At 37.8% G+C, this 24,409-nt stretch overlaps 1 protein-coding gene across 10 annotated transcripts in view; it reads right to left on the bottom strand.

Annotated features, from left to right (window-relative positions):
• The window catches only part of LOC109919806 (centriolar coiled-coil protein of 110 kDa), a 59,392-nt gene continuing 34,983 nt past the window's right edge, over positions 1-24,409 (bottom strand). For 8 of the 10 annotated variants that reach the window (XM_048609609.1, XM_048609606.1, XM_048609608.1 and 5 more), the window contains 11 exons: positions 23,503-23,630; positions 18,635-18,812; positions 14,390-14,508; positions 12,166-12,282; positions 11,720-11,821; positions 11,517-11,633; positions 9,949-10,028; positions 9,622-9,690; positions 9,483-9,542; positions 3,711-3,790; positions 1-119 (listed from right to left, as the gene is read on the bottom strand). In XM_048609609.1, the coding sequence (XP_048465566.1) occupies positions 67-119; positions 3,711-3,790; positions 9,483-9,542; positions 9,622-9,690; positions 9,949-10,028; positions 11,517-11,633; positions 11,720-11,821; positions 12,166-12,282; positions 14,390-14,508; positions 18,635-18,812; positions 23,503-23,630 (1,103 nt within the window). In that variant the 3' untranslated portion in view covers positions 1-66. Of the gene's footprint in view, positions 120-3,710; positions 3,791-9,478; positions 9,543-9,621; positions 9,691-9,948; positions 10,029-11,516; positions 11,634-11,719; positions 11,822-12,165; positions 12,283-14,389; positions 14,509-18,634; positions 18,813-23,502; positions 23,631-24,409 lie in introns of those variants that run through there. The other 2 variants (XM_048609611.1, XM_048609613.1) reach the window with 2 other exon arrangements.

The raw sequence follows: 24,409 nt of genomic DNA on the forward strand, positions 1-24,409 counted from the left end.
AGGCTGTTCAATTCACAAAGGTCAAGCAGTTATGTAGCACTGTTCATCCTATTGAATGCTGTTTCTTCAGAATGTCGTAACACTTGATTTTGTTTTCAGCACTCTTCCTGGGCATGCTCCTTTTAAAGATTACAAAAACATTAAAAATTTGAATTAATAAGTGCATTTTTGAAACTATTTTCATCCAGTTGAGAGGGAAAAGGGTATTCAGTAGAATCTAGAGATAAACAAACCAACTATTTTCACAAAGTTTTTAAGGGGCAGGACTGAAAGTGTACTATCTTCAGCAGCAGCTTTTCAGGTTGCAAAAATATCACTTTTTACATTTTAAAAAAACCCAATAAAAACAAAGGGCAGCTCTAAGGTCTGGATAAATTCTGCAACTTTTCTTCTATAGCCCTGATTTTTTTTTAAATTATAAAACATTTAGTGAAAACTAAACTGGTTCTCCAACTTAGACACAATTTGGCAAGTTTTTTTAAAATGTTGATTACTGGTCCATAACAGAACACTGTTGCAAGTTTGATCTTACAAAATACTGTATCTGTTCTTTAAATTTCACAGCAGGATAGATCATTTCTCTAATTGGCACATGATTCCTTAATTTTGGCATTGCATATGAAATTCAGAAGCATTTTAGCCAGTGAAATGCTGTACTCCCATTGTGATTTTACAATGTCACAACCACAGATCAGATCTCAAAGTACTATGGACATTTTTAGCCCTTAGTTCCAATCTCTTTTCTAAAAAAGGATGGTTATAATGACAAAATAACTGCAGGTATAAATTCAGAGGATGGCTGGCAAAAACTGTGTGGGGCCAATGGGAATTAACACCTAAAAGGTGTCAGAGGGGAAGGCAACGGCCTAAGGGTATTATCACTGCACTACTAATTTCCGAGAACTAGGTAATGTTCTGGGGAAAAACGGAAAGAACTGCGGATGCTGTAAATCAGGAACAAAAACAGAAGTTGCCTGAAAAGCTCAGCAGGTCTGGCAGCATCTGTGAAAAAGAAAGAACGTAGTTAAAGTTTCGGGTCCGGTGACCCTTCCTCAGACCTCTGAGGAAGTTCTGAGTTCCTCAGTTCTGAGAAAGGGTCACTGGACCCAAAACATTAACTCTGATTTTGTTTTTTCTTCACAAATGCTGCCAGACCTGCTGAGCTTTTCCAGCAACTTCTGTTTTTGATCCTCATTAGAAAGCCAAGCCTTGCTGATTATGTTCCAAATTGCAGACACATTTTCTTTTTCCCTTTGAAAAATATCCCTGGACAGGTAAAAAGCCAGTTTCAACTCTACTGAAGCGGACTCATGGGACAAAATGTACTCATCAAGTATGCGAGTCTATGTTTGGTCATTAGCATTCTGCAAAGGTTACAGTTGAAGAACTATCACCTAGTTACTGTTGTATTGCAGGTAAAGACTGTCTCACTCAGTGCTGCAAACTAGTTTTTTTTTAAATAATGAATCAGGACAAATAAAATTCACTTGGCCTACAAAACCACAAAAAATTACTGTTCAACTACTATTTTAGTTACAGTAACTTCAATTTCAACAACCACTATGTTCAACTATCTGCTTTTCAAGAACAGTTCAAAGTCTGATCCATATATCTGTTTTATTAAAATCTTATCTTTTTGGGCTTGGCTCTTATTTCTGATCTGTGCATTTAGTATCTCTTTTCACTTGTAGTAATTAATTAACACACTTAATTCAAGAAATCCTGGTTAAATTGACTTTTATTGTTTGGGTTGAGGAGATAGGTATCCACAAGGGAACGGGTCCTTCTTAAATTAATTTTGCTGCAACCAACCAAGGGGAGATGTTCATGCCTCCTCACCTGGGAGCTTAACGATTTACGTTATCCTGTCTGGAATTGTAACTAATTGTACACCCTCACCTATGATCAGATTGTACCAGCTTGACTAGGTTTCCAAAATAAAAATAATTTCTCAACCACAAATTATTAGTAAAAAAATTTTCAAGGATTAAAAACTCAAATATACGCAGCAACTAAATAAAATAATATATAGGTCTGCAGCACTCCAATTGCTGAGATGTTGCAATATTCTTTGTGTAGTTCACTTCTTCAAGATTACAACTTGATTATAATAATTTCAGTGCGTGCCAATTGTGTGACTGAAAAACGCCAAGCAGTCAAAGCTGAAGAAGGATGAAGAAGTAAGCCAGTATTCAAGTGATAGCCATCTTATATTTGACAAGATAGTGTAGAAGTTAACATATTACTTCCAATTTTTTTTTGACTATTTTGATTCCATGTACAATTGAATAGACATACCCTCAGAAAAGGACTCACTGTCCTTAAAAAAGGAAGTATAATTGCAATAGTGCACGAGACATGTGATCTCAAAACCAAAATTAGCTGAGTGGCCTACTACAGGTATTTCAAATAATGCAAACTAGCGAAAAGGATACAAATCGTCCCACCACTCCATCGTCAGAATGGAGAGCTCTGTTCTTTTGCAACAGTCAAAACAAAATGCCAGAAAATAAATAAAACCTACATTTTTATTTAAAAGTTATTAGCACGGAGTTTCTACATTTCAATGCAATCCAGAATAACTCCTATGCATTTTGTCAAATCAGTGCTCACTTATAACTGTTTATAACTGTTAAATCTCTGCAATTGTAAAAATTTGAATAGCTTGTTTATCTCTAGTAATCAGGAGTTGCACTGCACGTACAGTACAAAATTACCTTAGAATTAAAGCAGCTCCTACTGGGATTTTGAATATATTGGAATTCTAGGTGATATTAATGCACAGTGTTTTTTAATAGCAAACAGAATACTCAGAAAATCAACAAATCCTGTTTAAAAAAATGCCACCACAATGGAAATATTAATAAGATTAACACAAACTGAGGTGTAGAAATAACAATGTTTGAACTATCAGATACTTAATTTTCAATTTCTTATAATCTACACTGACATACCAAAAATAAAATTAAAAAATAGGTAATTCACTGGCCTTTAAGAGAGCGTGCTGAGCAGTGAGATTGAAGCGAATAGCAGAAGAAAACAAAAAGATGCAAGGAAATACAAAAGGAGATTGGAAAAATTAACAGAAAATGTTGAAAGTGAATACACAGAGGCCAGATACAATTGAAACCAAGTACCTCCCCCACAGTGACAATAACTCTCAGGCTACTCATTTTAGCAGCAGAATTAATGACGTTCCATCCACCCACTGAGCTAAGGATGTTGAATAAATCACTAAACCTTACATTTATACAGCATCTTTAATGTAATCAAACATCCCAAGGCTGTTTTTACAGGTATTTTAAAGCAGAATTTGATACCAACCTACGTAAAGGTGATATTGAAAGATAGTCAGAGGCAAAGGAGAGAATTCCAAGATTTAGGACCAAGCATGAAGGCAGAGCCACCATTGTTAGAGGAATGAAAATCAGGGATACTCGAGAGTCCAGAATTAGACAACAATATCTTGGAGCATTGTAGGGCTAGACAAGGTTTCTAAGGAGAGGGTGAAGAGATTTTAAAACATGGAACAATAGGGAAAAAAGGCACTAAAATTCAAACCAAGTAGCAAGGAAGATAAATTATGTAAATATTGCAGAAATGCGTAAAAAAAAGACATAAAATAACTAACTCAACCTGAATATAACAAACAGAAAAAAAAACAAGTAACAGAAAACAGATGATGGATGTAAACGAGCTCAGCAACACACCTGGAACAGCTTTCTTAGGAAATCTGCTTTCTGGGTACCTTTCTCTATTCTGTTCAACACCTTTCCTAGAAGTCTGGATTCTGATCAAATAAAAAAAATGTGAGTGGACACTACAAACTTATTTTAATTTGTCAAATAAAACACCAGATATTGAATGGATTTTAATATAACTGAAATGATCATTCTCTTATTATGCAACATTCTTTGGGATAAAATAGATAAAGGGCAACAGGAAAGGATAGTGCCAAGAAAATTGTTGAGGCAAACACAAAATACTGGCAGTTAAGAGTAATGTTTTAATATACTGTTGCAGTTTTCAAAAAGTAATGACCATGCAGGAACCGTGTGTTAAAGGAGCCAGAGTCAGGGAAGAGTATGCAGTCCCACACGCTGTGAAAGCCCACGTTGCAAGGCTGTTTTTGAGACACATCAGGCGGTCTTTGTGGAGGAGCCAGAGTAAAGAGAACATGATAGTTTTGTAACTTTCCCCATAGTTTTTGGTAGAACTCGAACAGTAAATTTAAAATGGGTAGTCAGAAGTGACATTAAGATCAAATGTCTCAAGTTCTAAACTACAACTCGTTTTGCTACAACAAAAACAACCTTTTATACAAAACAGTTATATAATCTACAAAGTCAGTATAAAGAAACTGTAAATCAAACTAGTCTACTGTGAGAGTTTCCTCTCAGATACGAGAGTGGCAAAGCAAACAATCATAGAGGAAGAATTTTACCATTCAAGAACAAGGGAGGAAAATCTTTGCAACCATTTAAGGGAGAAAAAGTCATGCCATTTAGTTGAGTTTCTTCCCCCCAATTCATTCATGGGATGAGGGTGTCACTGGATAGGCCAGCATTTACTGCCCATCCCACAGCTTAAGAGTCAACCATTTTGCTGTGGGTCTGGAGTCAGATGTAATCCAGACCAGGTAAGGATGGCAGGTCCCTTCCCTAAAGGACATTAGTGAACCAGATGGGTTCTGATAATTGATTATGGTTTCATGGTCATCATCATCAAGGTCATTTGCAACACAAAAATTCAGCTTTTACAAGTTGCAGTCCCCATGTTCAACTGAAATATTCAGTTAGTATGATCATTAAAACAGAAGATTAAGAAAATACTTAGTGCAATAATGTTGTAATAGCTTGGATTATGTGCTGATGCTAGAAGAAAAACAACTGTTGAACTGTTTAGGTGTGCATCTTTTAATATGAACTATCACTGTCAAATTCTTAGTTTAAAACTGCTAAATTTACTGAACAATAAATGTACTTTTAGAATTTTGAACTGCTTTGCATCATCAAAAGCAATTATTACTAATTTTTTGAGAAAGGAAAGTACATCAAAGGTCTGACCACAGGATCAAATCTCAACTCCATGTCATTCAGATGTAGTCATCTTAATTTCCAAGTAAAATGTTCTTGCACACCAACAAATTTGGCTAGTTTCATTTGTATAGCATTATTCCAAACATCAATGGATTATTAGGCAATATCAAAAGAAAACATTTCTCACCTATTCTTAGGGAATGGTTTGACACTTTTCAACAATGGTGACACGCTATAGTTCTCCAAAATTAGAACATAACACTAAAACCATTTAAGATAACAGTGATGAAAAATACGAAGCAGCAATTGAGGCATTTCTTCAATACTTTCAGTTAAATGTAATTTCTCTTAAAAAATTCAATATCTATTATTATTACCCTTAACCTTTTAAACAAACAGATAAAATATTTCAAGGAATTTTCATTATTCTGTGCAGGATAATTATTCACTTTTTTTGAAACTAAGGTGGAAAATATCTTCCAATACATGGCTGTAACATTCACTCTTTCACAATCTTTAGATCTGGGACAGGAGTTCAGAAGTGATCATAACTTTATAAACAGATCTAACTGCGTTTCTAATAGTAATAAATCTGTTACATTATTTGAGTGGACATAAATGGTGCATTCTCAAATATTAAAATGGCTTAATACAACGAAGCCTTTCAGCTTCTTCTGAAGCATGGACCATTATACACATACACGCATGTACAAACTAACAAAAATTTTGCACTTTTATACTGAAAACAACAAATGCTGGAGATCACAGCAGGTCAGACAGCATCCATAGAGAGAGAGCAAGCTAACGTTTTGAGTCTAGATGACTCCATCAGAACTAAAGGTGAAGTGTGTTTGTTGTTTTCAATACAGATTCCAGCATCTGCAGTAATTTGCTTCTGCTTCCACTTTTATACTTTGGTCAAAGACACAGGAATCAAAGAGTCATGTTTTAGAGGAGGAGGGATAGACTGAGGTTCAGAGAGGACATTTCAAACCTTGGGGCCTAAATTACAAATTTTCAGCTACCAATTGAAAAAAAGAGGAAGTGATGACAATGGAAGTAGACACAGTTAAAGGGAGTGTTTTCTTGGACTGTGTGTTGTAGGATTACAGGTATGAAGGAGTAAAACCCCACATAAGAATTTGAATTTGTAGGAGAGGAGATGGCCTAGTGGCATAATCACTAAACTAGGAGATAGTAGGAACTGCTGATGCTGGAGTCTGAGATAACACAGTGTGCAGCTGGATAAACACAGCAGGCCAGGCAGCATCAGAGGAGCAGGAAAGCTGACGTTTCGAGTCTGGACCCTTCTTCAGAAATGGGGGAGGGGAAGGGGGCTCTGAAATAAATAGAGGGGGGGAAGCGGTGATAGAAGGTGGATAGTGGAGCAGATAGGTGGAGAGAAGACGGACAGGTCAAGGAGGTGGGGATGAAGCTAGTAAAGGTGACTGTAGGTAGGGAGTTGGGATGGGGTTTGGTCAGTGAGGAAGGAAGGAGGGAGGGAAGACGGACAGGTCAAGGAGGCGGGGATGAAGCTAGTAGTGAGCATAGGTGGGAGTGTAGGTAGAAGGTAGGTAGGTAGAATTTTAAAAAAAAAAACATGTTCTGGGAGTTAGCATCTTATCACTAAACTATTAATTCAGAAACTCAGCTAATGTTCTGGAGACCTGGGTTCAAATCCCAGCTGGAATTGGGATTCAACTTTTAAAAATCTGGAATTATTAATCTACTAAATAACAATTAAACTGTTGCAGATTGTTGGAAAAACCCATCTGGCTCACTATGTCCCTCTGGGAAGGAAACCCAGACCTGAAATTATCTTGCCATTGTCTCTCCACCTAAATACTCCGTGTCTCTATGCTTTGCTCTACTTCAGCTGACAAAGCAGCAGTGCTTCTAAAGCTTGTGATTTTAAATAAACCTGTTGGACTATAACCTGGTGTCGGTGACTTCTGATGTGATTCAAAGTGAATTTTCAATTTCTATATTTTTAAAGTTATAAATATGCCTAATATCAAATCAATAAACAGCTATCAAATTATTTTCAAGCAAAAGAAAAGTTGGAGATGAAAGATAAATGCTTGTAAGTTTTAAAATAGAACCGAACGCAGGAATATATACTATTTAAATTTTGAATATAACAGTAATTCAGGTTTCTGCAAGAACTACCTCATTGTCTTAAATAAGTGGTAATTTTGCAAACATTCGCTGTACAACTAAAACTTCTTGCTTGTTTTAGGATGTAATTTTTAGATTTAGGACTTAAAGATTAACAAAAGAAAATGACAAATGTAATTGAAGCTTCTTAAAGTCTACTGTTTTTAAAAGACTGGGGCCAAGTTGCTTTAAGAGGTTACATTAGAATTAAACAAAAAACACGTTCTGAGAGTTAGCAAAACTAGCTGAAAGATAGTGAACTTTGAAAGGCTACAAAACACTATCTCAGAGCAGGCTACATTATCATAAAGGGTCATGCTGTTGAAATGGCTCTCTGACAACAATTTATAGAAATTTCCTGGGAGACGTTTATTACGGTGAGCTGGTAAGATAGATACAGAACTGGTCTGGTCATAGAAGATGGAGAATAGTGGTGGAAGGGTGCTTTTCAGATTGGAAATCTGTGACCAGTGATGTTCTGCTGGGATCAGTGCTGGGAAGCCTGTTGTTTGTAATATGTACAAATGATTTGGAGCAGAATGTAGGTGGTCTGATTAGTAAGTTTGCGGATGACAATAAGATTAAGGAAGTTGCAGATAGTGAGGAGGATTGCCAGAGGTTACTGCAGAATTATAGATAGGCTACAGACTTGAGCAGAGAAATGGCAAATTGAGTTTAATCCAGACAAATTTGAGGTGATGCATTTAGTGATGCAGGAGGAAAGTATACAACAAATGGCAGAACCCTCAGTGGCATGAACACAGAGGGATCTCGGCATACAGGCCCACAGCTCTCTGAAAGTGGCTAAGGTGGACAAGGTGGTAATACGGTATGATTACCTTCTTCAGTTGGGGCACAGAGCATAAAAATTGGCAAGTTCGGTTGCAGTTGTATAGAAATTCAGTTAGGCCACACTTGGACTTTTTGTACAGTTCTAGTCACCACACTACAAGAAGAATGAGGAGGCTTTGCAGAAGGTTCAGAAACGGTTTATCAGGATGTTGCCTGGTTTAGAGGGTATTAGCTATGAGAAGAAATTGGACAAGTTTGGCATGTTTTCACTTGAACACTGAGGGACGAGGGGTGACCTGATAAAAGTTTACAAAATTGAGTGGGATGGATAGAATGAATAGTTGAAGTAGGCAGGTTGTTTTTTTAAAAAAAACATAGAGGGTGCCAAGAGCCTGGAATGTGCTGCAAGAGTTAGTAGTGGAAGCAGATGCTCATTTAGGAGGAATCTTGACAGATGAAAAGGCAGGGAATAGAGGGTTTGAACTGCGTGGAGGCAAAAGGTTTTTAAGTTTAGAAAAACATCATGTATCAACACAGTCTTGGTGGGCTGAACAGCCTGTTACTATGCTGTACTGTTTTTGTTCATTTTAAGTCACTTGCAGTTTTGGAGCTGGGAGAATACGAAAGCAGAAGTGTTGCCCTTAGCAGACTCCAGGCAGTTAGGATAAATTCTCTGGAAGACCAACAGTTCTGTGCAGCTGAGACAGTGCAGATAAACAAAGGCCACAAGCTGTGCTTGCCTGACACTGGGAGAAATATTGAACTTCTGAGACATCCTGGGGTAATTTAATGAAGATGACAATTTGCAAAAGAGCCAGGATTACGCCCATGCTGGGGAATCCAGTGGAACATAGCCTCAGAAGAATAGACTGAACTGCCTGAACATGAGAAGTCATTGAGGTAGTCCATGACAGAGCTTACAAAGAACTTCCAAAGCTAGAAGGTGAAGAATTGGCATCTCTTGAATCTTAGAAAAAAAATTTGAGACTTGGTTACCCAGAGTGTCATTAACATCTGAGACGTTGCTGAGAAATCAGCGGGATTAGTCTTGGCTGCATTTGTTATTTATGGTGTTGTACAACACAGTAAACAGCATCCGCAGCCAAGACAAATCCCACAGATGTTTGAATCTGTTACCCACGTTTACCTTGTGTTATTACTGAATGTTAGAACACAGGTTATGAACACATAATAGATTGAATTATTTTTCTAACTTGGTTAGAGCAGTTTATTTTGTTTGTTCAGGACACTGGAATCCTGTGGCTTTATTTATAGATTCATACAGTGCAGAAAAGGCCCTTCAGCCCATTGAGTCTGTACCAACATAACTACTACTACTTGGGTAATAACCAGGATTTCAAACTGTATCTACATTAAACAAAGATAAAAAGTTATGGCAATTAGCCAGATGATAACAGATTTAAGGATCTTATCAAGGCTCAATCTCTGAATGAAGCAGTAAACTGAAACACAACCATTCTTTCTGTCACTTACCCTTGTCTGTGAAGTAGTCTTCGGGCTGGAGCATTCTGCCCCTGACTTGGTTGAAGAATTCTGTAAATAAGCAGTGGGATATTTAATTTTGTACTGTATAATAAACAGCCTTACACTGCCGATCTTTATCTGGACTTACCTGGTTTCAGAGGAAGCCTTTTGTTTCACATGTGACTTCTGTTTACTGGTTATTGCCATTTCAGCAGCCCTTGAAAATAAAAGTCAGCCCTAATCAAATTCCAGGAAGGTGGCAACAATTTCCCCAATCTAGCTGTGTTTATCTCCCAAACTTGATTTTGCAAGTAAAGAGGAGCAAGCAAACTTATCACCACCTCTTCATAAACACATCATAGGAAAACATTCTAGGAAAATAAAAAGCAAACTAATGTTCAGCTATTTGAATACTAAATATTTCTTTTATAACCAAAATGACAAACAGTATTGTTTCAGTAACTATGACACTTACTTAATCTGCCTTTTTCTGTCTAAAGATTTCTGTGTCGCAATCGAAAGAGCTCCTTTTTCTTTAGGGCTCTTCCATTTCTCCTGCAGTAAAGGTGAAAAGGCCCATTTAAGATCAAGAAAGACAAAAAGTACAATGGATTACACAAATAAAGCAACATACAAAACACATTTCTTGTACCTTTGTTCTATGGACACAGGCACTAATGAGAGCCAATTAGCTTTCCTCACTTACTTATTTGGAAATTATGTAACATACACCTAGAATATTTTGTGCAGTTTTGGTCTCCTTTTCTGGGGAAGGATGCTCTTGCTCTTGAGGGAATGCAGCAAAGATTTACCAGGCTGATTCCAGGTATGGCAGGTCTGACGTATGAGGAGAGATTGACTAGATTGTTTTCAGTGGGGTTCAGGCAAATGAGAGTGCAATTTCATAGAGCCTTTTAAAATTCTAATGGGACTAGACAGGGTAGACGTTCCCGATGGTGGGTGTGTCCAGAACCAGGAATCTCAGTCTGAGGATTTGGAGTAGACCATTTAGGACAGAGATTTCTTCACCCAAATAGTGGTGATCCTGCGGAATTCATTACCACAGGAAGTAGTTGATGCCAAAACATTGAACGTATTCAAGAGGCAGCTAGATATAGCATTTGGGGCAAATGGAATCAAAGGTTATGGGGAGAAAGCAGGGTTAGGCTATTGAGTTGGACGATCAGCCACGATTGTGAAGAATGGCGGAGCGGGTTTGAAGGCTCCAATGGCCTCCTCCTGCTCCTATGTTTCGATGACAATCTAGAGGCTATGTAAGCAATGTTTTCTTGGAATTATTATATCTCCTCGCTATCCTCCTAAATGACTGAAACTTTCTTAACTTAGAAACATTTTCTCATTTCATGGACTGGCAATGTGACCATTGCCCTTGAGAAGATGGTGGTGAGATGCATTCTTGAATTGCTACAATCCATGTGCTGTAGGTAAACCCACAATTCCATAAGGGAAGGAACTCCAGGATTTTGACCAGCGATACTGAAGGACCAACGATATATTTCCAAGTCATTATGGTAAGTGGCTTGGAGGAGAACTTGAAGGTAGTGTTGATCCCATGTATCTGTTGCTACTGGTCTTCTGGACAGTAGGAGTCATGGTTTGAAACGTGCTCATGAAGGATCTTTTAGAATTGGTGTAAGGCATCTGTAGATGGTATACGCTGCTGCCACTGTGCATTGATAATACCGGAACTGAATGTTTTAGATAATGGATGGGGTACCAATCAAGTGGGCTAGTTTGGCCTCGATGGTATCAAGCTTCTCGTGTTATTGGAGTTGCACTCATCTAATCAAGAGGGGTATGCCATTGCATTCCTGACCTGTGCCTTGTAGATATCGGACAAGCATCAGGTGTCAGGAGGCAAGTTATTCACTGCAGAGTTCTGAGCCTTTAATCTGCTCTTATTTAGAGAAGCTAATAACAGAGACAATTACACGTTATAAAGTAAAGTAATGTTCCAACATAAAAATAATATTCCAGGTACAGAAATACTTTGTTCACTGAACCCTAGTTAGTCTAAGTTACCATTTGTCTCAGCTGTTTCTCTTTGCGAATTTCCCGATCATGGCACAGAATTTGCATTCTTTCTTCAGGGTTGAATACAAAGAAGATATCATGAATCTCATAAAGAGCAGCTCGTAACTGGAAAAAGGAAACCAAAATTTACAGATTTGGAATTTCGCAGTCTAAAATTTAATGGACTAAATTTGTGTAGTCTGACTCAATACCTGTGCAACTACTCTTTCGTGTAATGAAAGATCTTGCGATGAAACAGTACCTCTTTTAAGAGGTGCTTCTGTCTGAAAATTATTGATAAATTCCAAGGTATCCTTCAACAAAAACATAAGTGATTACATACAAACTTAAATGATTTCTATTGTTTAGAAATTCAAAATGTATTAAATTGATTATTTCTATTTCTGGTTATTTCAAAATCTATTAAAACATAAATTGTTCTAAGCATAGAAGTTTTATCCCAACGGCATTTGTTTCCAACTTTCACAAGAGAATTGAGAATATATAAGAAAATGAGAATTTGAAATGCGTCTTTAAAACAAAGGAATGGGACTAACTGATTAGCACTTTCAGAGGCAAGAAAGTCACAATGGGCTGAATGACTCCATGAGTGATTTCTTATCCACGATCATACAGTGTCAGATTTCAAAATTCTTACTTTTACAGTTTGTTGAAGTTGTTTCAATTTCTCTGTCTTCATCAGTCTACGAGTAAGGAATCCTTTTGCCACAGCTGTAACTTTATTAAACTTCTTCTGCATGTCTGATGTATTCACCTTAAATACAGTAATTCCACACAGTGATGACGTCAAAGTGAAAGCTTGACAAGGTTCTCAAGTTAACTTCATTCACTCCAAAGTATTACAGATAAAAAATAACAAACAAAATAGATAAATTTCTTATACAAAAAAAAACAAAGGACTGCAGGTGCTGGAAATCAGAAACGAAAATAGAAATTGCTGGGAAATCTCAGCAGATCTGGCAGCATCTGTGGAGACAAAACAGAGTTGACATTTCAAGTCCAGTGACCCTTCTTCAGAACTGAAAAAGCCAGGAAAAGGTTGAATATATGTTGAGGTTGGGGAAGGAGAAAGAGTAATGGGATTGAGTATCCACTTAACATTCACTCCTTCCCCCCACCCCATCTTTAGCATATATTCTACTCTTTTCCTAACTACAATCAGACAAATTCCTTCCCTTACGAAGTAACGTAACTTTTTGAGGACTGCTATTCACGTGAGATATTGACCAATATTGGGAAATGTAAAATTCTGAAGAAAGCAATCAGGTGGCAAATGGTCAAATACAGTTCATCAGTTTTATTTAAGACAGAAAGCTTTCTATTAGAGCCTGCCTATATAAGAGATTCATTGCATTCTTGGCTAGTGTGTACACACATGCCATTTACACAACTGTGTTACACTCAAAAAGCACCACAACATCTCTAAATAATTAAGGGACATGCCATTCTCCAAATTTTGGGAGTACTTGGAATTTAGTATCCATGGACTAGGTTTTCCATAGCTGAGGAAACTTGAAAGTTAAGTGCACGCAGGAGCTGCCAAATGAAAGCACTTTGTTAGCAGTTTAAACGTCATTAAACATAAAAGGGAAATTGCACACTAGTATTATGCACCGTCAAAAAGAAACGCTCCCAACTGGTTTTCTGTTTCTAAGTTCTATTTTTGCACTACTGAAGATAAAGGGCATAACTTATTTGTCTTCTTTCATTTGTACCAGCATCTTCACTGAAAATTCCAATAGATTCTCATTACAAAGTTACCCTTCAAAAAAAAAAGCTACGCAGTACAGTTGTGGGATGGCAATTTTCCTGGGATATATAAACAGTAACTGTAGCTTCGCCCACAATTGGTGCAAGGGTTCATCCCAGTAAAGAAACTGAAGTGCAAATTAGAAACAGCTGCACAAAGGCTCATTAACAATTGGCTATAGGCAGTCAACCTTGTAGAGAGGCTGCACAGCACAATGCTCTAATTATAAAGCCTTTCAGATTTAAAAGATTACAATAGGAAGGACAATAGATAATTAGAATGTTATATGGTTGTCACACAACCTAGAAGCATGAAATTTTTTTTTAAAAAAAGAGTTCAGAGCTCAGGTTTATTGCCAGTGATTCTATCATTTTATAATAAAATTACCTCCCTCTCTTGTAGATCCTCAAACACTAGAATTGTGTTAATAAACAGGGTCCATAATGAGGAAGGGTCACCGGACCCAAAATGTTAGCTCTGATTTCTCTTCATAGATGCTGCCAGATCCGCTCAGCTTTTCTAGCAACTTAAGTTTTTGTCACATAATTCATATTTTGTAAAACATCAGATGCATCACAGGCATTTTCATCCCAAGAAAAAAGTACTTTTTTAAATTTTGATTTTAGAAATGAATAAAATAATCACTTGTTCTTGCTTATCCAAACTCTTCAGTCTCAGTGAAACCTCTTGTAACCTTACAGAGCAAATTCATTTCCATAGAGGAATACAGATAAATACTGATAATCTGGAGAACTCCACTTCTGGTCTTAGGCTTCCTGGCTTCCATCCCATGTGGAATACTAGTCAAAAAGGTTACAGAAGAGCTCTAACAGTAGTGAAATGCTAGTTTGAGTCCCATCCCATGTAGAATTGAGCTGACAGGAAAGCCAGCATCTGCATTTAATTCCATATAAACGTTAAAATTTGCATGGAATTAGTGTGTTTATACATCCAAATACATACAAGAGGCATGACGATAATTACTGGTAAAATACTAACTCTAAATTCTAAGAAAAACAATGATTTAATAAGCATATTGACCATTCCACACATTACCTCTGCAGTCCAGGAATCTAAATAGATTGTAGAGAACTATCTTGTTCCATCTCACCTGGGACCATCTATTCCGTTGTTTAAGGAAACATGAAATCTGCATCTCATGCATTTTATCATTCCCAGCTCCCCATCCAGTTAAAGAGGATTCAGTATTTGTTGAATTACTGGTAAAAGCTGGAAAAGTAAATTGACAAACAATACAACTTCAAAACCTTGAGGAAAGGTTTAAAAGTGCTAAATCACTGAATACCAACTTTCTAGATTATGCATCCTTTAACTCATTTACAGGAAATTTCTCCAAGATCAGGTTACAATAAAACTATCAAGAACATTACAGCTTGGGATAATTCTGTTTTTACCAAAGTTCAACATCATTAGAATGGATAACAAATGCTAGTCTTGTCAGGACACTCCATCCCACAAAAGAATGTTAAAATAACTCAAATCTTTCACTATCAACTTATCCAAACTTGAGCACAAAAACAGATGCACGCATTGTGGTGGATAGGAAGGGAAGAATAAAATAACAAGACGACATGCTGGAATATATTGTTAAGCAGGTTTATAGCAGGATATTTAGAAAATCTCAATGCAATTAGACAGAGCCTGATAGTTTTGTGAATGAAATGACATTTAACTAATTTATTTGAATTTCTTACTAGGTAACAAAACACAGTGGTGTGGAGTCACACGTAGGCCAGACTAGGTAAGGATGGCAGTTTCTCTTCCTAAAGGACGTTAGTGAACCAGATGGGTTTTTCCAACAGTTGACAATGGATTCATGGTCATCATTAGACTCTTAGTTCCAGATTGCCATGGTGGGATTTGAACCCAGGTCCCCAGGACATTACCTAGGTCTAACAGTTCAGCGATAATGCCACTTAACCATCTCATCTAGATCAGTTAAGTGACTGGGCAAACATTTGGCAGGTAGACTATCATATGGACATACATGAACCTGACCACTTTGGCAAGAAGAGCAAAACTGTTTAAATACAAGAATTGTATAGCTGGAGTACAGAGAGATCTTGCTGTCCTGTATGTGATTCAGAAAATGTTAGTGTGCAGGTACAGCATGTGATTAGGAACACAAATGAAACAAAAAAAACAAAAAGAGTTGTAGTGTCATTTGACAATACAATGTGGAGCGGGAGGGACACAGCAGGAACGTTGACGTTTTGGGTCAGGACCTTTCTTCATTTTTTCTGAAGAAGGGTCCCGACCCAAAACGCCAACCTTCCTGCTCCTCTGATGTCATACAAAAACAGGAATGTTTTATTTCAGTTGAATGCCCTTAGTAAAACATAAGATCCTGAGGGTACTCAACAGGTTCTGAAAAGGATGTTTTACCTTATAGAAGTAAATAGAAATTAAGGACACAGTTTAAAAATAAGACACAGAGGAGAAGAACTTTTTTTTCCCCCCTCAGAAGGTCACGAGTCTGTGGAATTCTCTTCCTCACAGTTACAGGGGGGGCAGAGAGTTTAGATATTTTTAATCCAGAGGTAGAAAAACTCTTAACTAACAAAAAGTCAAAGGTGATCAGTATAGACAGGAATGTGGCGTTGAAGCCACAATCAGATCAACCATCAAAGCAAATTGTGAAACAGGCTTGAGGGGTGAGGACTTAAGGACTTGAGCAACTTGCCCAAATACAAGAACTAGGGGTGAAATGGTAAACCCGTGTAAACTGTGCTGAGCCTGCAAGAAGCAGGAACTGAATTATAAGAATGAAATGTTCTCAAACACCAGCATGAAGAAATCACAGAACAAGAACACAGGATCTAGTCTCGGAAACATTTGGAGGTGATGGCATTAGAGACATGTGGGAACATGTCAGCTAAAAGTGAGAGTGCACTGAGAGCAGATCTTGGAAACAGGATTTAACCCTCAACCAAAATGTCAATTGTAGCAAAAGCCTAGGACTAATGTGCATGGAAGGAGCCTTGGTTCAGGGACCCAGCAGCAAACCAGGAACCCCAAAGTCCAGGCTAATTATTCATGTATTAACAAGCAGCATTCTATACAAGTTATAAGTGCTTGAATAAACCTTAACTTAGTCTATCAGTCTTCGTGAATGTGCATCATTCAATAAGATGCAAGAGGCCAAATAGTGTATCCCTGCTCCTAACTTGTAGGTGTGCACATGACTGAATTAAACATAGCATTTCAACTCACTAAATATTTTTCTGCAAGTTGTACCTGCCATTTCTTTTTCTTTCTAACTTCATTGTATGTTGACCATGTTCCTAATAAGTTACACATAGTAGGTACAGTTCTCAGTTCAGCAGCTCGAAATTTGGTTTACTGACATGAATGTAGAATGCATCAAGAGTGAGTTTTCAGAAGACCTGAAAATTGGCAGAGTGGTAAACAGTGCAGAGGAAAGCCTACTCTACAGGATGATACAGATGAGCTAGTCAGCTGGGATCACCAATGACAAATGAAAATTAATCCAGAAAAAAAAAACAATTAACAAGGAAAAATGTTTTACTTTGAATGGCAGAATCTTTGGAATACAGAAGATCAGAGGGACCTTGGTGTGGATACGATGTGGAGGTGTCGGTGTTGGACTTGGAGTGGACAAAGTCAGAAGTCACTCGACACCAAATTATAGCCCAACAGGCTTATTTGAAATCACAAGCTTTCGAAGCGCTGCTCCTTCATCAGGTGAAGTGGAGGGAAGCACACAGGCACAGAATTTATAAACAGAGAGATCACTGCAAGATAGTTCCAGGGATTAAGAGTGTCAAAAGATAGTGCAAATGATGCGAGTGGCTGAATAACCAGTCTTTGTAAGTGATCAAAGTGTGAAACAGTGTGACTAAGGTGTCAATAGCTGAATAGCAACTGAAGGGATGACCTATAATCACCTGACAAAGGAGCAATGCTCCAAAAGCTTGTGATTTCAAATAAATGTTGGACTATAACGTGGTGTGGTGTGTCTCTCTGACTTGGTGTTGATATCTATAGCTCCTTGAAGACAGCAGGACAGGTAGATAAAAGGTGGTTAAGGATATGGGATGAGACAAAAAAAAGACTGTCGGTGCTGGAATCCAAGGTAAACAAACAGGAGGCTGGAAAAACACAGCAAGCCAGGCAGCACCTGAGGAGAAGTCAACACTTCGGGTATTACCCTTCTACAAGACTGGATGAGGGGGTTGGGGAGGCTGCACATAAGGCAGCAGCGGTGCGAGGGGAGTTACAGAAATAGTGGCAATATGTGGACAGCAGTAGTAGGTACGACCTGGTTCGTCAATAGGAGGGATGAATCCACTTGGTAGCTGGGAGAGAGGGTCAGTGGGTTGAATGAAAGGAAGGAGGCGGGGCTCCTCCCTTTCATTGGAGTGGTTGGTGAGGAGCATGGCAGTTCTTGGGATACTTGCCTTTATTACTTGAGGCTTTTAATACAAGAGCGGGGAGGTTATGGAGGAGATGTATAAAACATAAGTTAGGCCAGAGCTGGAGTACTAGCGCAGCAGCTAAAACTGCCAATAATCGGAAGAATATGATTGCATGAGAATGTGCAGAAGAGATTCACCAGGATGCTAGCTAGAGTGATTCAGCTATGAATAGATAATAGATAGGCTGGAGTTATTTCACTTAGGTGTTATATACCAATGGTTTATCTGTTGATAAAGGCCAAGTACTTGTAATAAATAGTAATTCTCGCTCAGCACAGAAACCTAGTCCATGTTTTATTACTCAGGTCTGACACATCAGGTAAATTAAGAAATTTTGTTACATATTTTAAAATCTTTAACTTCTGTAATGACTCCAGGAATAACGGGGCTTGATTTCCAGCGGACTATCTCAGTGAGTTGTAACAAAATATTTAGGTGAGTAATTGAAACACCATAAGACAGAAGGGCTACAGACCAAGTGCTGAAAATTGGGATTAGAACTGATGGAATATTTTAAGAAATATCCAAAATTAGATGTTTTCAACCCTCAAGTCTTACAGTCAGATATTTTACAATATGTAAAGGGGTCCTTCAGCCCATTGTGTCCCCAGTTGAGGCTTGAAAACATCTAATCTCAAAAATTCCATCATATTTCTTTTCACATAGTTGAATGTAATTTTAAAGGAATAACAGCAACTTCCTTCGATAAGAGCTAATTTAGTGCTTAAAAATCAGTAACAACATTAAATAACTTTAAAACATCTTTAAATAACTTTAAAACATCTGACGGTGATGAGTATTTTTAAGTACTAAAAATTATACAATTACTAGAAGATTCAAGCAACAGTCAAACAAAATGCCTTGTTTTCATATTTTTTTTTTCAAATTCTAATTACCAATGTTAGAAGAACTACTGGATTGATGGCCATCCACTCGATTGATTAGAGATGAAATCAGGTAGTTTTCACTTATTCTCTTCCAATCTAATGATGCTTCTTTACAGTAGCGATTTTCTGTTGATTCCAACACAAAATTCATTTGTTCTCTAAATCGTCTTTCTTGTTCCTCTATCTCCTAAAACCCAAAAAGTAAATCAGCTTGTAAAGACCACATGTTTATATTTTTCTCTATTTCTGAACTGCACACCAAAAAAGGAAATGGATACTTCTTTTTGCAACCAAAACTGTGGAAGGAGATGTTGCCATTTGAAAACAAGTTACTCGAACTCATTGTGCATTGTATTTACAACTTGTTCAAACGGTGGGGAAAGATTGCTGCACTCATTGTCATGTCCGTAGGTGCATGTTCAGGGCAGTCATGCCCAAAGACAGACTACTGATCGGTTTTACAATCAGGACAGTTGTTTAGACCAGGAATATTCAGATTGACTATATCCGATTGTCCCAATCTGATTGGACAGGTAGCCAAGCCTGTGTATGAACAATACTGCAACTGAAATCCTCCAGACTCAAAAGACAACATGCTCTCTCCTTGCAGGGAATTAACAAAGCATTGTAAGACAGTGAGCTATTCTCACCATTTGCCTATAAGCTATTGCCTCTAACCAGTGACTGAAAGGCTAAACAGTTAGTGTGCCAATTGCTCTGTGTCTGCAGCAAGAAACTGAAATGACTTGGAGAGAAGACTATTACACATCTGAAGGGCTCACAGGAAGCGTAAGGACACCTCTCTGAATCTTGAGGATTGGAGCTATCGAACAGTGTTCTCTAATTTATTTTTCTACACCCACAACATTCTATGTTCTTTTGTTTGTCTTATATCTGACAGGGTTTAAGAAAAGTTAGAGTTTAACTCACAAGTTGATAGTTCATGTTTGGTTTGCCTGTAATGTTATGGACCAGACAGACCCCCAAAGTATATTATGGAGATAGCCTAGACCCTAACTTTTATATTTTTTAAAAAAGGTCAGTGTAAGGTGCTGTGATCCAGATATGATTTTATTGGTCCACCACTAAGCTTTAATGAAAATACACTTCATTCTGACAACACAGTTAAAATACCACAAAAAGAAGAACTGGCATAACTTTACTCTATTGAAATACTTAGCAAGAAAATGTATTATTTAACCACTAATCATCCACTGTTCCAAAATAGCCAGCTTTCCGTAAACACAAAGGCAATTCAGCAAGACAGTTATTATTCTCATGAGCTGTCTCTCTTCAGTCCAGTAGAAAAAAAACAATCTGTCCCTTTAGATTTTTTAACATCTTCTGGGTCTGTGAGAGTCTGACCCCACCCATTCACGATTCTTGCGTCTTACTTTAAAAGTAAAACACCCAGGGAGAACTCAAAACTGTTTATCAACTGCCTGTCTGAAGGAAACATTTCGGCACCACTGTGCCAAAACCTCTCTGCAAGAGAAACTAGACAACACCCCTCTGCAAGAGAAGCCAGACAACATCCCTCTGCAAGAGAAACCAGACAGGACATGTCTTAAAGACACAGTGGTTAGAAAAATGTATTTGTAGTATGCAGTAGTTTGTTGTTAAGCTAGAAAAAAAGTCTGTTTTCTGTTGATCCAAGTTCATCAAATAGGAAAATTGGGAACTTTCAGTAATACGATTAAATATTTAACTTTTCCGTTGACCCTGGGAATAGCGCTGTTATGACAGGGAATGGCCAAACCCCTCTGATAATTAATCCAAAACACAAGCCCCCGTCTGTTAAGACAGGAGTAGGGGTTCACCTCCAATAATTATCCCCTAAAAACCCAGAAAAGCTTGTTTTTCCCTGTGTAATCTATTACAAAAGTGGTTAAAAGAAAACAAGGTATAGAGCTGGATGAAGACAGCAGGCCAAGCAGCATCACAGGAGCAGGAAGGCGGACGTTTCGGGCCTAAACCCTTCATCGGGTCTAGGCCTGAAACATCAGCCTTTCTGCTCCTATGATGCTGCTTGGCCTGCTGTGTTCATCCAGCTCTACACCTTGTTATCTCAGATTTTCCAGCATCTGCAGTTCCTACTATCTTGGTTAAAAGAAAATCCCTGATCTCCACTTTACAAATAAGAAACAATTGATCTATTTAACCCAACAACAAAAAAATTAACAAAATTGCCAACAAACCGATAATTCCACCCTGGACTAACTACTTCCTAGCTGGTCTAAATTCTACTGGAATGCTGTTTAAATAAAGACAAGTCCCAATTAATAAGAAGAATAAATTATAACTTAATCTCTCCAAGTTCACACAGACTGTCTTCTGGAATATGCTGTCATCTCCGCTCTCTTCACAAACGTTTTTCTTCTGTTAATTCTGCTATCATGAATGTTTTACCTCTTATAATTTCTTCAATGGAGGACTTTGAGCTAAAATTCCTTTGATTAATTAGATGGCCTTTCTCTGAGAGCTGAATGGTGCTAATTCTGGCAGGTGGCGGATGGCTCTCTCTTTCAGGTAGCAGTTGGCTTTCTCCAATTTTCCAAATGCCCTCATCTTATATACCCGTAATGACAATAATCAAATTCTTATATGATTGGTTTCAGGTTGCCAACGCCATCAGATTTAAATTCATTTGGCTTTCCGTATCTAGATGCTTCATTTAAGTTAATTATCCAAATTCAAACTCGTTGTCACAACATCAAAACAAGACTGCTGTTTTGCCTGCCACCTGTAAGGCTTTTTTGATACACTTGTTTCACCTTTTGAGGCTCTGTACTGGCAACTTCAGCTGCTGCTCAGAGATATACTTTTTTTAAAATTTCTAAGTACAGACAAAGCACAAATCTCTTAAAAGGAACCACACATTTTATCTTCCTGCCTTCCACTTCACAACTACTCTACCCAACTTCATAACAAGCAGCACTCGAGTATGGGTGCACTTTCCCAAATGGATCATGACAACCTGTCCCAATAATCATTAATCTCTCTAAAAGATACCAAAAAAGTGAGTCAATTCTCCCAGAAAGAGAGCTGATCAACATCTGATAACCTTTTAGGTATTTTTCTGAAGTCACTAAGATGCTTTGTCACTTGTTAACTTTTTTAACATAAGTAACAAAAGACATTCCAGAAACTTAAAACATTAAATTACCAGAGAGATTGATATCTCTAGCAAATTAAAGAGGGATCATCTTTAAACTTAGCCAAAGGAATAATGGGAAATCTCCAACTGCTTATATTTAAAACAGCATTTGTACCAGTCCTCAAGAAAATTCCACATCCTTTACACAATAAAAGCACTTCCACGTGGGACGGTGGCTCTGAAGATGTGGCATACATGTTCACCAGTATCGCAGAACAGCTTTGTTAGAAAAAACGATATTGCATCTGTGTGTCTGTGGGGTAGGGCTGGTCTTAGAAAAATATTCCACCTAGACTTTTCTTCCCCCATGTTTAAGAAATTCCTAAACTGGAGTCTCAATTATCTGCAGAAACTGTCCAAAGAGAGGATTGAACCTTACTTCTGCACTTTCCTGGAGACTTTTTTCAGATGAGATATTCTTGATGATCTTAATGCTTGGTAACACATCGACATTTTAGAATAGCTGGGAACTCCCCAGAATAATGTCCATTCAAAAAAGAATATTGAATCCCACGTCATTTTTCTTTAAACCGATATGCATCTAATCAACATCTCTGTAGCTTTCTAGGATCTTCCAAGCAATTAACGACTCCTCCTAATTTACTATCATCTGCAAATTTTACCACTCACTCACTATCTTTTGGATAAGGCATCCTGGACAGTATAATCAGATTGTAATGAATTAACTTTTCAATCAGTAATAAACAACATTACAAAATTGTTTTGTATCGCCTGGGAAGGCACAGCATCAGTGGGTGTGCTCTAGTTGAACATCCAAGCGTATAATGTGAAAAAACAGTTTCCAAGTGTAACTTGTCGACCAGTGCTAAACTAAATGTCATTAGCTTGCCATGTTTTTCCAAACAAAAGAAATCCATTCCTATTTTATGTTTTAATTAATTAGATGATAAACATCAACGGTAAAAAGAGCCCATTTACTGTTCAACCGATTAATTTTTAGCAGGAGGTGAAGGGTTGCATCTGACTCACGTGTGAGGGGAAGACAAGTTCAGCAGGTCATTTGAGTTCAATCAACATTACTGCAGATATTTAAAATCTTTCAATACATGTTACGAATAATTCTTCTCATTTAAATGTATGAGTTTGTCTTTCCCCCCATCTTCACCAGACTCCTAATGTCTGCCCATAGTGGAAACTGGGCGAGTGGTCATGGAGCTGGCATCGACAGTATAAGGTGCCATTGAGGCAGGGAGAGAGAAGGTGCAAGGGTTAGACAGCCTAACAATTTCAGAAATATCTAATACAAAGTCCGAGAGAACATTGGCTAGCCAGCTTGTTTCAGCATTCACCCATCCTGACTGCTGCAGAATTTGGTGTTTTTCCTGGTTGACAAACAACGAGATGAAGGAATTTTTATAAAAAGTAAAATTGAGGGAATTTCACGCATTGAAAAAGAAACATACGCATAATGCAGGAGGAACAGTAAAGGGTTAAAATAGAGTATTAGCAAGTTACAAGCCAAACACAATACTCCAAAATAATAGCTTTTAACCCTTTTCCAGTGGTATTATATTCCTGTAATAGAAAAACATTATGGCATTTAAAAAGGTGCAATGGGCTACCCATCAGTTGTGTAGCATTTAGCAAATAAATCATTTCAGCAACCCTCGCCGCAGTGAGGAGCATTTGACCTATTTATTATGCTTTTTGGATTAAAATTTGAAGGAAAAATCTAAAATGTCATAAACATTCTTCCTACCCTTCGCAGTTTCTCTTGTTCTTTTTCTTGTTCAGCAATCAGCATAGAGAGTTGCAAGGTGTGTTGTTCTTCCAATTGCTTCCGCATTTCCATAAATGTCATCATCTGTTTTGTGATAAGCTCTTCATCTGAATAATGGCACAGAAGGGAAAAAAAGAGTTAACCCCCTAGAAAATACAAGTAGGCCTGGATTTCCATACAAACTAGGAGCAGAGTAGCCTATTCAGTCTTTGATTCTGTTCAGACATTCAATAAGCTCATGACTGATCAGTTTGTGTTTCAAATATCTTATTCGCATCTTTTCTCAAGGACCTTTGACTTTCTTGCCTCATGTTACACCTCACTGGGGTAGCACACGGAAATCACTGTTCCCAGACTCATCATAAAAGTTAAAGATTTTGAAAAGTACACAGAATTCCCCAATCTATCTGGCTTTCAGACCCAGGCTAATAAAGCATGGACCAGATTACTGTACTTTAAAACGATTACTATTTATGATCAGTCAATAGGCTCCAGCTCCAAGTAAACATATGAACTGTCAACGTGTAACTCCACTAGTTAAAACTCTAACTCACTTGCAGGAATTCCTGTCTATACACACATACTGACAGACTAACATAACATGGGTGGTATACATGGAGGGAAGGACTGGGAAGACAGTCAGTGATCACCATCTATAAGATTGCTGTGATGTTCCTTTCGCTCATTAAAACGCTGCTTCTCAATTTGCCTTCTCCAGGTACTTTCACCTGTTTGTAGGAGGCACAGAGTGACTGGCTCACACTTATAAAAGTTCTCTGACATTTAATTAAAAGTCACAGCTACAGCAATCTTTGAGGGGAAACTGGCTATCTTCACGTCTGAGATAGTAAGAACTGTAGATGCTGGAGTCAGAGATAACAACGTG

The sequence above is a fragment of the Rhincodon typus genome, chromosome 21, assembly GCF_021869965.1.
Source record: "Rhincodon typus isolate 14 chromosome 21, sRhiTyp1.1, whole genome shotgun sequence".
In the NCBI taxonomy this organism is placed as follows: domain Eukaryota; kingdom Metazoa; phylum Chordata; class Chondrichthyes; order Orectolobiformes; family Rhincodontidae; genus Rhincodon; species Rhincodon typus.